Consider the following 15,096-nt stretch of genomic DNA (forward strand, 5'->3'; position numbering starts at 1 on the left):
GCCTCAAGGTTAAGAAATGGAAACCTAAGGACAGCCAATCACAAATAACCAACTAGGCTTTGAGAGACAACCAAACAATAATCTCCTTGCTTTGGTTCTGCCTTTTCCCTGTAAGTCTCTCCCCAACTCCTGTCAATGGTGCCCTCCTAAACACTTCCAGTTTGGTGCCGCTCGACTGGAATCCATTTTTGCTGAAATAAACTTCAAAAATTTTAATATACCTCAGTTGATCTTTTAACAAGAGGTTTGTCTCTGCCAAGAGTGATTAGCAATTTGCTCAAAGCTCTATTTATCCTCCGCTAATGTTCACTTATACCTGCTGGAAATGCACTAGGGACTCTACTGTGACACCTAAGATGGACATGCAAGCATACTTTAGAAAAATCAGTCACTTTGAATTTTTTCATTTCTCTCCAATAACCTAATTTAGGCAAAGTTAATACATAGAATTGTGGGAGGGCGGTTTGCAAGGTGTGAAGGGTAAATATTAATTCTCTTACGGAGCGCCCTTTCTGTTGTTAACACTTCCAAAATGCTGAAGTATTCTAATTGCTATAGGCTCCTATGGGGCCCTGCAGCCACCACTCTGCAGACCCCTGGGTGGTGAAGGCCCCGGTGGCGGTTGATGTGAATCTGCTCTGCTCTCAGCTCAACGTCTGCACGCTGCCTTTTTGAACAAAGGCCAGTGCCATCTTGTTTACTATTTCTGTCTTCTCTGAGCGGTGAAGTAGAGTGTTAAAGATTCCACTTAGTAACTACCTGTAGTTTTACTGTGTATAGAATAAGCAGTATGAGTTATACTGGAGAAGTAGTGAGTGGTAGTCGGATTCAAGGACTTGCTCTTTGGTGTTTCCTGCTGCAGACAGTGAAGAGAGGATGGTCTTTCCCTGGGACACCAATCCTAGTGGTCGTCCTGATTTATGGTTTTAAAAACATGCCGTCTTTGAATCACATTCATTACGGCATACTCTTTGAGGTAGTTTTTCACTAATGATGATGAATTCCTGCAGATCCTAGCACTCTGCTGAGTCCTTTTGTGTGCCCAAGATCTTTCATTTGCAAGACGAATGGCTGATTCAGGGGCAGTCTGAACAGAAATGAGAGAAGTCAACTGGGCCATAGAAATACTGTGCGAGTATTTTTTAAACCTAAGCCTGAGTTACAGGGTTTTTGTTTTTGGAGGTTGAGGGTTTTTTTAACTTGTTAATATGTGGGGGGAAAGTATAAAACTTAAGAAAAGAAGTATAAAAGTAATCACATTTAGTTTTGCTTTTAATTAATTATGCTGTTGAAAAGAATACAATTACATGAAATTGAGAATGGCCCAGAAAATTCAAGATAAACCTCTGAATTCTGACTTCTTTCTGAACCTCCTGTATGTATTCTGGCTCCCTCTGGATGACCTTCAGGCATCTCAAATTCAGCCCGTCCAGAAGTAAACTCCTTATCTTCTTTCTCAGACCTCCACCTGTGCTCTTGGTCTCTGATGTACTTCTCAGGTTTGAGTCATCCTGGTCTCTCTTCTCTCCAGCCTCACAGCAAGTCAGCCATCGTGTCCTGTCGACTCCTTGCTCCTCCCTCCATTCCAGTGCTCTGTCTTAATTCAAGCCTTCATCATCTCTCCCAAACAAATCCTACTCGGATATGCCTCCTCTAGCCTACAGTATAAAGTCACAGTCTGACTTGGCATACACGGTCCTTCCTGACTTCTTCCCACCCAGCTTTAGCCCTATCCCCTACTTTCACACAAAGTCCTTTCACAATTCCATGCCCACCTCTGAACCGGCCGCCCCTGCCTTCTCTACTGGGCAAGCATTGATTCATCATTTAAGACTTAGCAAATGTTGTTTTCTTTGGGGGTGTTCCCTGACTCCATCTACTGAGTTAGCTATTGTGTCCCCATAGCTGTCATCCATACCTCTCTTGCATAGGATAATTATCTGCTTGTCTTTCTTGCTCCCTAGAGACCATGGTCTCATCAAGGGCATGGACTCTGTCTTAATCATGTATTTCTAGCAATCAGTCAAATGCCTGGTGACTAGGAGGATCTCAGATGTTTTCTCAATGAATGAATGAATGAATGAATGAATGGAACTTAAACCCTGGGATATGGTGATAACATGTTCTAAATAACTGAGGCATTTATCCTCAAACAGGGACTATCTACAAGAGTACATGCCTTGAGTAGATATTAGGGGATCCATTTTTACCCTTGAGCCTGTGCAGAATCTTTCTTCTAAGTACCTTCCCTTCTGTACTCCTCCAAGTGCGTTACTGGTCTCTCTTACCTTCCTCCCACTCCACACATGCATGTATGACCACATAATTTTCTCTTTAGTGTATCCCCTTTATTAACAGCCTTCTCTGATTGATGGCAGAATTTTGACTTCTATCACCCAGATAACTCAGCCTCGACCCTTCCTGTCCTCTCTCCTCAGGCCTGGTGTCAGGACACCACAGGTCTTACTCTTCTAAGTGATGCTGATCAAAGAGGTCTACTATTAAAAGCAATGAGACCCATTACTCTTTAACAATCGCATGATCACCACCCCCGCCAGATAGTCTCATCAGACAGTGGATTCCACCATGGGCATTTTGGGCCGAATGCTCTGTGCTGCCCGTGCAGCAGGCATCTGGAGGCCCCAGATGATCCCAGCCTCCCTGCAGGCAAAGCCATAGGAAGCCCAGGCAGTGGGGCTGAACCAGTTCTCCTTGGCCAGCCATGGGCAGTGCATCCGAGCAGAGCCCTGGGGGTGGGTGGTCAGGGGAAAGTCAGCACCGGGAGCAACTCATTGTGACTAGTATGGCAGCGTTACTTCCTCCAGGTGAGGCAGGAGAGGGGACCTGCACGCGCTCAAGGGCAGCGCGAGCTTAGCTTAAATCCTCCTGTTACAGGCGAGTGCAACAAGTTCATCAGGAGACATGATGATCAAGTTTGATAAATAAGGAGATTTGGAGTTGCGACCTTCTTGAGTTAGAAAACAGTCCATGTAAAAGCCGCTGTGAAAATCACCCATAGATTGAGAAGTAGTTGCTTATTAGCATTAGAAGATATTTACCGTGTAGTAAGTGAAGGGAATCTGCTTTCTTCCTTTCCTCCATCACACACTTGTTTATTTTATGGACTAATTTTTGAAATTGGGGCACCAGGTGTTGCTCCTCTGTGGGGATTATTCTATTACTCTTTGACACTCCTTGGACACCTGGAAGATTTGGAAGAGCTTTGATGCCCTTTTTTAGAACAGAGCCTTGGGAATCACTTTAGAAAGATTTATGTTAAGTAGAGCATTAGCATCGCTAAGAAGCTCATTTTGACTGTGCCTTCCTAACTAAATATTTAGGAGTTCAGGTTTAATCATATGGTTCATTCAGTGCTGTAATTTCCTTAATCCTGTGCTTACTAGATCAATAACTGCTTACGCAAGATTGAATCTGCAGTTGGTTGACCCCGCCTCTCACATCCACTACTAAGAGCCCATCCCTTTCCCTACATCTACGTTTGTTCACCACCCTTCAACATTGATCATGGACATAGCACCTCCCCTGGAAGCCATAGAAGTGCTAAATTAAGTCAAAGTGTTAGAACTTCCAGGGGTCGGGAGCCAGAGGGAGGAGAGAGCCTTATGAAAGTGAAAATGGAGTAACAGAGAATGGTATGTGGCCATGATGAACTACGAAGGACGCCATATGGTGTTGAAATAAGATCTGCATGCGGTGCTGCTGGTTGGGTGAGCCTTGGTCTGTCTTGAGGTGAAGGCAGTGGCTCCCATTTTCTGCCAGAGGGCTGGAGGGCTGGCTATAATGGGTGCAACAGGGGGAGAAAAGGGGACCAAGGAGTAACAATGGCCTTGAGACTGAAGGGAGATATGACACAACTACTCATTGCCCCAACTTGGAACTTGGACACGGTAATGTCTTCAGCGGGCTGCACTGGGGTCCTTGAGATGGAGACCAAAAGCGAAAAAGAGATGTGTTTGGCTCTTCCTCATTCAGCCACTGCCCCCGGGCTTTACTTCTAAGGCCCCAATCCAGGCATTACTTGATCTGTATATCTATATTTGTGTGTCAACACCAGTGCCTGTATATCTGTAGATCTAGGTGTATAGATGTACCAAGTCATATTTTTAGACAAGAGCTAACAAATGCTTGGAAGCAGATGTCCATGAACTTTTCCCAGTCATATTTAGAATTTGTTTTAACCTAAAGTTATGGAGACAGACATGAAGGGAGACCTCCCCAACCTTGCTAAAATGTAAGTACAAAAAGGCACAAATTGGATGGATATTGATGATGTTATTTCTGCTGCGACATCATCCATAGACTCCTAGTGTCTTTGCTTTGCTTCCCTATAGTGATCACAACATAAATTACTTGTCTTGTTTGACTTCCTTGTTCACCAAAGTTGAGCAGATTGTGGCCGTTTTCAACGCTTCTACCAGACAAAAAGCTTGGGACCATTTCTCGAAAGCTCAGCGCAAGAACATAGACATTTGGCGAAAGCATTCTGAGGTTGGTGATTTTATTATTACTTTTTTAACCACCATCACACAGCTGGATTGGCAGGGAATAGTGTGGCTGCAGCCACGATGGTTTTTGTTCCAGTGGGCAGTCATCCTGCCCTCACTGTTGGCTCCAAATGCAGCTCAGATTTGTTCCTTATCCAGAAAAGCAGCTGACTTAATGCTTAGAGGACAGAGTGCTTTTCTCCCCTGCAAAGGGGAGAAAAGCATCTCTCCCATTCATAGCAAAGAGCTCAGAAATAAGCTAAGACACTTGGCCTAATCACTGTGCAAAAAAAGGAAACAAAGTGTAACGTAAAATAGAAAACTAGTTTTTAAATTACTGAGTTTTTTTTCAGTGTTCTACAACATGATGGTGACTGTTTGCTCTTTGGCTAGAAATGGCAAGTATGCCTTTCATCCATATCTTCTCATCCTAAGCAATGTCTTCGTCCCCTGTGCTAGCCAGCAGGTCCTATCAGACCTCTCCCCAGAGCAAATTTCCTCAGGGAAGTGAATGTCCAAGCTAGCCCTGTCCACCCCTCTGCATCAATGCATGTGTGAAGTGTGAGTATCTACCCCAAGGCAAGAGTTCAGAACTAAACCTTCGCTGCCACCCGGAAGGACCCGATTGTGTCATTAGTCATTGGTGGTCCAGCTGTTATTTTTAACTCCTCAGTGTAGTGTACGCTTTGAACCTGTAATTTAAAAGTAAGTATACTGTCTTTGTTTGCTGCTTTTTTTTTTTTTTAATGAGAGAATGTTTTTCATTTGGATGCCTCTCCGTCTCTAGCATGTTAATATTAAAGTTCTCTAAATGATAATCCCCTCTTTCCAAATCCCAAACTTATAGAAGGTAAGGTTTATTAATTTAATGATTTGGGCTCACACTTGTAAAATAAGTGTTTTATGTAGAGTTTGAGGAACCACAAAGTACTGCAGTATCAACCATTTGGGTAGCATTTTAAGTGCCCATTAACTAATGCTAAATTACAGTTGAATAGCAATGGCACTTGATGTAGCATCCGTATGCATACCAAGTGAATTCTTTATTATCACTGTTATTACGGTGAGTACTGAATGACTGCACAATAATGGGACACTTAAAAGGCTAGTGTAATTTATTATTAAGAAGGACATTTTTTATTTTGTTCACAAATACCGAGAAGGTGGTTGGTGACTGATGCAAGAGGTGGGATTTCTCTTTTATTCTTCGGAGACCAGAAAACCAAAGGATGCTTACCCAGTGCTCTCCCAGACACTGACTTGAGCCCCATGTCAAGGTTGATTTTCATGAGGAAAGTGTCCCGAAAATCAGTGATGAAATACATGAATCGAAGGTTCTGAAACACTAATTGGAATCCATAAACTATGATTCAGATTTGGGAATGATCTGCCTATGAATTGTTGGTTTTTTTTTTTTGGCTTCACATAAAACCAGACATGATTAAAAGAAACGTTAAGAGAAGGGCAGGTGGCATGATGCTGAATAAACCCGGGCATCAAAAAGGCTGTCGTTAATCTGGGAGTGGCGGCAACTATCCGTTACTGATCTAAATCACGCTTCCTGCCACGTGGGATCCCGTTCCCCCAGCCCTGCCTCCTCCGTGCAGGGCCATCCCCTCCCTTGCTGAGCAGGACACGCGAAGGCTTCCAGCCTTGTCCCAAGGAAGCCTGCTTGCTTTGCTCCCTACTGGGAGGTAGAAAGGGACACAGCCCAGAAAGATGCTTCTGTAAAGGGTCTTTGTGTCTCCCTGCCACTCTCACCACCACCTCTTCTGATATAGTAGGAAATAGAATTCTAAATTACCTTTGATTTTCTCTCCTACATGTTGCCCGATTGATTAAATACCAGTTGGCAATTTAACATGGTGGATGATTTCTCAGTTGCATATGAGCTTGATAATTGGCTTGATTTTTCCACGTTCCTGTGAACAGCATCTGTTAATTATCTGCAACACCTTTACAGATTTATTAGAGTGTACAAGTGATTTACTGCTGAACCAGAGGCACCCTGTGGAAACAGCCTCAGCTTTTTTTTTTTCCTCCAATTTTTTCCTTTCTGCCACCCTTCCCCACGAGAACAGCTACTGTATGACAGTTTGTCATTAACTGTAGGAACTAAACAACAGGTCCTTTTAGCCTCGTTTATTCTTTCCACCTGAAGTTTCTTTGCTTCAAGTATTTTCAGGCCACCTCCTCGGAAATTGGGCTCTTTGTCAGTAGAAAGATTAGTTGTCCACAACCTAAAAACTTCCCCACTAATCACATGTGACATCCGCCTCCAAGACCCGATGGTGTTATTTGAGGCGGAATTGGCACCTCTTTCTACAAGGTGGCATGGTCAAGTGAGGGGACACTGCCTGTCATCCTGGTGCCTCTCAGGACTGCCCTGTGATGGGTGGCCCTGTCCCAGGGACCTTGCCTTCTGCCCTCCCCCTTTCCCTGTCTTTGGTGACTTCCCTGTCTTTGTCTCTGCAATTGTGGTTCCCAGGGTTCAGAGCTGACCACGCAAATGTGGTTAGCAATACAGAATTCCCTTCCCATCGTGCTACAGTTAAAAATCTGTGTGCTAAGGAGAGAAGAGAGTTGAGAGCACCTATAACAGAATAATATAGATGCATCCATCCATCGAATGAGCACTTTAAATTGTGTTTAAAGTCATGCCATTAATACATTAGGTGTTGTAATTTAGTTTTATTGTTATTCATAGATTTTTTATAAAGTGAAATTATTTTAACTGTTTGACTTTTTTTTAGAGACTCCAATTTAAATGGGGAGAAAAACAACAATGCAGCTCTTTCCACCCTACCCTCCGTTTTTTGTTTTTTTTGAGGACAGAACATATAAAAGAACAGAATGGATAAGGATTTGCAAATATATAATTTACAGCTTGATCCAAAATAATAATATAATTATTTAATGTAGGCAATTACAGTGTCCTGATTTTTAAGCACAGTAGTAAACAATTTATTGTGTAATTCTTTACTTTTTACAGTGAGTTTTCACATACACTCTTGCAGTCAAACAGCCTTATATTACTACTACCCCATTTATGTGTGAGTAGACAAAGGCTCAGGAAATTAAATACCTTGATTGCAGTCACTTTTCTAGGAAGTGGAGAAAGAAATGGCCCTTAGATCTTAAAGAGATGCTAAAACAGCTATTACAACATAAACAATAAACCCCACATGATAATGTAAAACACCAACAAAGAAGGCATCTGTTTTTATTTTGTCCTCCAACATCATTTGAATTTCACCATTTGGATATCTGAAGTGTGTGTGTGAGTGTGTGTGTGTATGTGATCACACATGGGCACATACACACATGCAGGGACACTATTTTGCATGAATAATAATAGTGGTCAACATTTTCAACTTAATGAACCAAGTCTCTCACGTGATGCTAAGTATCTCACATGTATTAACTTTTTTATCCGCAAAACTCTCCTTGTCACACTATCTCAGTGAGTGAATTGACACTAAGAAAGATGAAGAAACATCCCTAAAGTGACACAGTGGGTCAGTGGTAGACCGGCCTTTTAAGAAATTCTCTTGCTCACATTCCTAGCGCCCCCTACGTTCCAGTTCTGGTAATAGGCATTTCTGTGGGAGCCTCACGACAGCCCTACCAGGTGGACGTTATTGTCCCCCTTTTTACAAATGAGGAAATTCAGAGATTAAATAACTTGCTGAAGAGCCCTTGACTCACCATTGGTGATCAGGAATTTTTCCCAAGTCTGATACCGAATCCCTCGATTGGTCCACACCCCAGACCCCTCAGAACTTCACTCTAGATTAGGTCGGGCAGTGATTGGGAGGTGAAGACATTCCTATGTCAGTCATAACGCACGGAGAGACCACTGGGAAAGGTGTGTCATGTGTCGCTGACTCTGACGCCCATGGGTCCTCTGCTTCCAGGAGCTCCGGAACGCTCAGAGTGAGCAGCTTATGGGCATCCGCCGAGAAGAAGAGATGGAAATGTCGGATGATGAGAACTGTGACAGCCCTACTAAAAAAATGAGAGTTGATGAATCAGGTAACGTGGATAACTGCCACATCCCTGTGAGATACCTTAATGATCTTCCTAATCTTAGATGGGGCATACAGATTGAGAAATGGCCACATAACTCATTTTTATTTGAGTTCAACTAAACTTTCATCTTTGAGTGACTCTGCCTTGTATTAATAGAACTTGAAATTCCTTCTTGGGAACATAATGATTTAAATTGTTCCAGTTGTTTCTCTGGATGTGGGTCTGGGGCCACACTTATTTTTGGGGATATTTGCTGTTCCCATAAAAATCCTTTTCCAGAGTGTGGGAGCCACCATTGATGCTGAAATACAGATAAAATTTGGTTTCAGTCAGTGTACTTCTTACATGGGAAATGTTTAATCCCTAAAGAAGCTTTCTAGCCTCTGAAGCAATGTGCTGGAGAATTATACTGCTTTCCAATAAATTTTAGTTCCTAACCTGTAATCAAAGGGATGATCCCATTTGGTACCAAGAAAGGGGCATCAATCCTTGAGTTATAAAAAGGAGGGAAGCTTAGAGAGAACCTTGATTGATATTCTCTGCCTAATCTGAGATGTTGATGTAAAACTCTCTTCTCAAATTGTATGTAATTCCCTTGATGTTGTAAAAGCAAGCAGGAGAAGTGCTCACTCAAACGTAGGAGGCACCAAGGGAGACTGCTTGTCTGAGGGAATGAGTGTTTCCTAAAGGGCCTGGGAACAACCACAGTTGCCAACTTTGCCAAAAAGGGAATAAAACCCTCACCTCTCCCAGGCCTTTTTGGGTGACCAGGAACAGAGGATCTTTGCTAGTTTGGTTAGTAGAAGCCAAAATCAAGATTCGGAAATGGTCAAGTCATCAAGATTACAGAGCGGTCAGTTAGGTTGACCGGTCAGTTCCATGTCTTGGCTATTGTGAATAGTGCTGCTCTGAACATAGGGGTGCATGTTTCTCTTTGAATTATAGTTTTGTCCGGATATATGCCCAGGAGTGGGATTGCTGGATCATATGGTAATTCCATTTTTAGTTTTCTGAGGAACCTCCATACTGTTTTCCATGGTGGCTGCACCGACTTACATTCCCACCAACAGTGTAGGAGGGTTCCCTTTTCTCCACATCCTCTCTAGCATTTGTTATTTGTAGATTTGTTGATGATGGCCATTCTGACCCGTGTGAGGTGGTACCTCATTATAGTTTTGATTTGCATCTCTCTAATAATTGGTGATGTTGAGCATCTTTTCATGTGCCTACTGGCTGTCTGTATTTCTTCTTTGGAGAAATGTCTATTAAGGTCTTCTGTTCATTTTTCAATTGGGTTGTTTGTTCTTATTGTTGTTGAGTTGTATGAGCTGTTTGTATATTTTGGAGATTAAGCCCTTGTCAGTCGCATCATTTACAAATATTTTCTCCCATTCCATAGGTTGTCTTTTCATTTTTTTTTATGGTTTACTTTGCTATGCAAAAGCTTGTAAGTTTGATTAGGTCCCACTTGTTTATCTTCGTTTTTATTTCTATTGCTTTGGGAGACTGAGCTAAGAAAACATTGGTACGATTTATGTCAGAGAATGTTTTGCCTGTGTTCTCTCCTAGGAGTTTTATAGTGTCATGTCTTATAGTTAAGTCTTTAAGCCATTTTGAGTTTATTTTTGTGTATGGTGTGAGGGTGTGTTCTAACTTCATTGATTTACATGCAGCTGTCCAACTTTCCCAGCACCACTTGCTGAAGAGACTGTCTTTTCCCATTTTATATTCTTGCCTCCTTTGTCAAAGGTTGATTGACTGTAGGTGTGTGGGTTTCTTTCTGGGCTGTCTATTCTGTTCCACTGATCTGTACGTCTGTTTCTGTATCAATACCACACTGTTTTGATTACTGTAGCTTTGCAGTATTGTCTGAAGTCTGGGAGAGTTATGCCTCCTGGAAACAACCTAAATGTCCATTGACAGATGAATGGATAAAGAAGATGTGTTACATGTATACAATGGAATACTACTCAGCCATAAAAAAGAACAAAATAATACCATTTGCAGCAACATGGATGCAACTAGAGATTATCATACTAAGTGAAGTCATTGATAAAGAGAAAGACAAATACCGTATGATATCACTTATATGTGGAATCTAAAATATGGCACAATTGAACCTATCTGCAAAACAGAAACAGACTCCCAGATGTAGAGATCAGACCTGTGGTTGCCGAGGGGGAGGGATGGACTGGGAGTTTGGGGTTTATAGATGCAAACTATTGCATTTAGAATGGATAAACTACAAAGTCCTAGTGTATAACACATGGAACTATATCCAATCTCTTGGGATAAACCATAATGGAAAAGGATATATATAAAAAAGAATGTCTGTATGAGTATAGCTGAGTCACTTTGGTGTACAGCAGAGATTGGCACAGCACTGTAAATCAACTCTACTTCAATAAATAAATAAATAGCGGTCAGAATGCTCTGTTTCTCCAGGGCTTTAGAAGAGAATGCCGGAAGCATAAGATGATCACAAGAAAAAGCTCCTGCATCCAGACGTATACAGAGGGGGGTTTCATTTCCCTAGAACAGTGGTTCTTAAAAGCATGGTCCCCAGTCCAGCAATGTTAGCATCACCTAGGAACTTATTCGTAATGTAAATTCTTGGGTCTTACTCGAGACCTACTAAATCAGACTCGAGAGGATGGGGGAGGGGGGGGATGTGAGATCCAGAATCTGTGATTTAAAACCTTCCGCGGAATCCTGATGCAGGCTAAAGTTTGAGAACCACTGCCTTAGAAACTTTCCCTTTCATCCTCAAATTCCATTCATTTGAATCTTTTAGAAGCTTAGCATAAAAGCAGGCACCACGCCACTATTTTTTGAAGCCATATATCCTTTGTCTGAAAAATGAACCGAGCATTTATGTGTCAATGTATGTCTCTTATTAAACTGATATCCGATTTCTCAGGAATGCTCGATTATTGGGTTTGGATTTGCTTATTTGAGGAAACCACCTTCCACGCAGCGTTTCTATTCTGCAGACCTTCATATATCAGAAGAAGAAAGTGAGTTTGGGGTGTGATTTTTCTTAAATTCAATGAGCTCTTCCAATAAATAAATAAATAACTTTTTTCCTCAAAAAAAGCTTTCATCATTTTTTTAATCAGAGTTTTTCAGGGCATCTCTGCTTTTCTGATTATGAAGAATACTTCCTTGTACTTTTGCTGTTTACCACGTATAGTAATTTACAGTGTGTCTTTGGCTAGATGAGGGGCAAGTTTACACAATACCTGGATCCTTAACATCTTTATAAGGTAGATGTAGAAGAAAAGAATGAAATCAATCAGGAATTCTGATTTGAACCTGTGGCTTTTTTCCCCTTATTTTGCGGGGAGTGACATTTCTTTTTAAACAACCTGTCAATTTCTCAAGTAAGAAATATCTATAATTTCATAGCCTGCTTGGGATAAGACAAGAATAATAATGACTCAAGAATAGTAATAGGCCACAGAGGAGATCTTACAGACCATGGCAGCAAGCATATACCTGCAGGATTGGCCCCTGATCTGTGCTCCGGAAGAATCCACAGGGATACCAAGGACCTCTCCTCTCAGTGGGGACCACAGGGGTCCTCCTGGGAAGTTCGACTGAAGAGCCTTCTTCCCAGACCTCTGTGGTTTTCCTCCCAGGCGTCTGATAAGAGCCTGAAGTAGGACTTGAACTTGCAGAACTTTCTCCAGGCTCGTTCCTTGGTCAGCAGAATTAATGAACACAATACAGTGCGTGTTCCACACCAGGCCGAGGGCAGAGATGAAAGAACCGAGGTTCAGATGCCAGGCCCTGAGGAGTTGAAAGTGTTTTTTGTGCTTTTCGAAATGAGACAGACCCGGAGAATGCGGTGTGTGGTTTATGAGCAAAGCGCAAGACTGATTGGAGGGAAGGGAAAGCAACTGACCTTCCTTATTCCGCTGGGCCCTCAAGATCCTGCCGAAAGGCAGGCAGGTGGTGGTGGTTCTTTCAGCCGTGCATATTCGGGGGGCTCAGCCTAACAGCAAGAATCCCATCTTGTCTTTTGACCAAGCTTCAGACAAGATCGTGTGAACTGCAGAAAGGGGGGACTGAGGCCCTACAACCTGAGGGAAACCGGCCTTCCAGCGGCATCTCCTTAGGTGACAGGCCACTCGTTTTTTTAGGTACAAATTTGCCTGTGTTAGTCTAGTCACCTCCAAGCAGGCCTCTGAAAACAGAACGCTGTACTGAACGGACAGAGGAATTGCCAGACCTGAAATAGAAGTAAATTTCTCCATCCTTTAAGGAATCCTTGCCCCCTCCTTTTTTGCCAAAACAGTGAGACCTTGCCTCACGGGCAGCAGCTGACCCAGGAATTCTTGGAAATCCCAGGGGATAACACCCTCCCTCCCGGGAGCCCCCGGCCTGCCCTGCCCTCCATCTCCCACCTAGAACAAAAACCTGTGCAGGTTTTATTGCATTTCTGAGGGGGAGGTGGAGAGAATTGACTTCGGTTTTCAGAAAAAGCAAGGTTTATTATGTGAGGACTTGTATGATACCTTGGGTTCAATTTTTTTTGTTTTAATCAAAGTTTTTCAGGGTATCTCTGCTTTTCTGATGATGAAGAATACTTCCTTGTACTTTTGCTGTTTACCACATATAGTAATTTACAGTGTGTCTTTGGCCAGAGTTCCGCCAGACCGGCTGTCACTTCCACATGCCTCTGGGCGGGCCAGTCACCGCTGCTCAGCCGGTGACTCTTAAAGGGGAAAAAGGAGTTTGCTGGAGCCAAACTAAGATGCTGATAAAAGTGAAAATGAGTTTTGCTAATACATTTGAAAATCAAGACAGATTTATCGAAGCATTCATTCAAGAAAATCGGCATCCTGCTCCAAAGTCTGTGAAGATAATTTTTGATAAAAATTCAAATGTATTGTTGCATAGTAGTTTGTCTCCTGCTGCAATCAAGCCAAACTTTCAAAGCCAGATCAATCCCTCCTTCTCCCTCTCTCTCTCCCCTCACCTCTATTCTCCCTCCCTCCTTCCCCTCACCCTTTCTCCTTCCTCCCTCCCTCCAGGTTGGCAGTGGGGGAGGGCCAGGAGTTGCACAGGAAGGAAGGGAGAAGAGAAGTCTGTCCTAGATGGTAAGGCTTCCCTGGCAGAACCTGATTAGTGTCAGTATCGTGAGTTCAGTGAGTCGGTGCGTATGAAGCCCTTCCAACAGTACTTAGTGGGGAGCGTGTAACAAGTAACTCAGTGACTGTGACTCTGCTTCTCATCTTAGTCATCCCCCAGCACCTAGTCCTGGGCCCTTCACCAAGTAAGTGCTCAATAAAAGTTTGTTGACTTCAGTTACATAATCCCCTTCTTCTGGTCCCTGTTTTTGATGGTTCCGTCGCGCAAGTTGATCAGAAGATGGTAGCCCTAAGAACACTTACTCTGGTTAAACTGAAATGGCAGGCATTAAGAAGCGTGTTCAGACAAGAATGGTTCATTTCTCCACAACGTTCAGAACTTTTGCACACCCAGAATTCAGTGCCACATGCTGAAGAGACTATGGACCAGAGAATTGAAACTCAGCGTCATTCTAATGATTGACAAACACTTGTCAAGCATCTTCTTGTGTTCAAGACACTGTGGACCCAGGGGGTATGGAGAGAGTTAGACACAGCCTACCCTGCACTCCGAGGTATGAGATACTTTTTAAGAGATAAATAAACATTTTAAGTTAATAGAAATACAGCGCCTGATGCCAAATATATTTTAAGCCGTTAATTTAAATTCAGGATAAAGCAGAATGAACATCACTCTCCAGTGTATGTACCTAACCCAATATTTGGTGAGTATACATTGTACATTGAACACAGATTTTAGAAGAGAGTAAATCTAAAACGGCCCTTGCTTAATAGACGACCCTTAAACCATTCCATATGCACAAATGCTCTTGGGTTTTAATTACACCTTATTTAAACTCTGAGCTCCTTATAGGAGCAAATACTCTTTTAATTATGAAGAATGTTTTCTGGCTTGTCAAGTTTCCATGGAAACTCACCACAAAATAGGTACCGACTTTTTTTTTTTTAATTCCAGTAAGAAGTCAGACAAAGATTTTCCAGCTCTTTCAGCCAACTGAGTCAAATTAGGGACTCATAATTCAGTTCACTTGGAATCAGCAGTATTCAGTCTGTCTAAGCAGTTTCATATATAGCTGGAAGTCTTAGGTTAAAAAAATTAATAATAAGGCTCTCTCGGGCTATCCCCTGATCTCTTTGAACACCAGGACTGCCTTCATTTTTCTGATTCAGTTTATTTCCTGTATGGGAGTACTTTTGAAAGACATAAGAATGCCCAACAGACAGATTACACCTAGGCACGAGTCCAAGAAGAGGTTCACTGCAGCCCCCAGCACCAGCCTAGGCACAGAAGGGAAGGGCCACTGGATTCCAGTTCAGGGTCCTGCAGCCGACTGATGGGGGGCCTGACGGGAGCCATATCACTCACAGCTGGCAGAAGCTTCCTTTTAGGAAACATGGAGTGTGATCCTAGCAGGCTTACTCCAGGGTCGCTCAGAACCGGGCAGAGGGACAAGGGCCTTCAG

The 15,096-nt window shown here is 42.7% G+C and overlaps 1 protein-coding gene across 10 annotated transcripts in view; it reads left to right on the plus strand.

The window, feature by feature from the left end:
• ENOX1 (ecto-NOX disulfide-thiol exchanger 1) overlaps positions 1-15,096 on the plus strand; it is a 618,533-nt gene that overhangs the window by 484,383 nt on the left and 119,054 nt on the right. For all 10 annotated transcript variants that reach the window (XM_036831995.1, XM_036831988.1, XM_036831989.1 and 7 more), the window contains 2 exons: positions 4,403-4,509; positions 8,423-8,540. In XM_036831995.1, the coding sequence (XP_036687890.1) occupies positions 4,403-4,509; positions 8,423-8,540 (225 nt within the window). The remainder of the gene's footprint in view (positions 1-4,402; positions 4,510-8,422; positions 8,541-15,096) is intronic.

This window comes from Balaenoptera musculus, chromosome 18 (assembly GCF_009873245.2).
Source record: "Balaenoptera musculus isolate JJ_BM4_2016_0621 chromosome 18, mBalMus1.pri.v3, whole genome shotgun sequence".
Classification (NCBI taxonomy): Eukaryota; Metazoa; Chordata; class Mammalia; order Artiodactyla; family Balaenopteridae; genus Balaenoptera; species Balaenoptera musculus.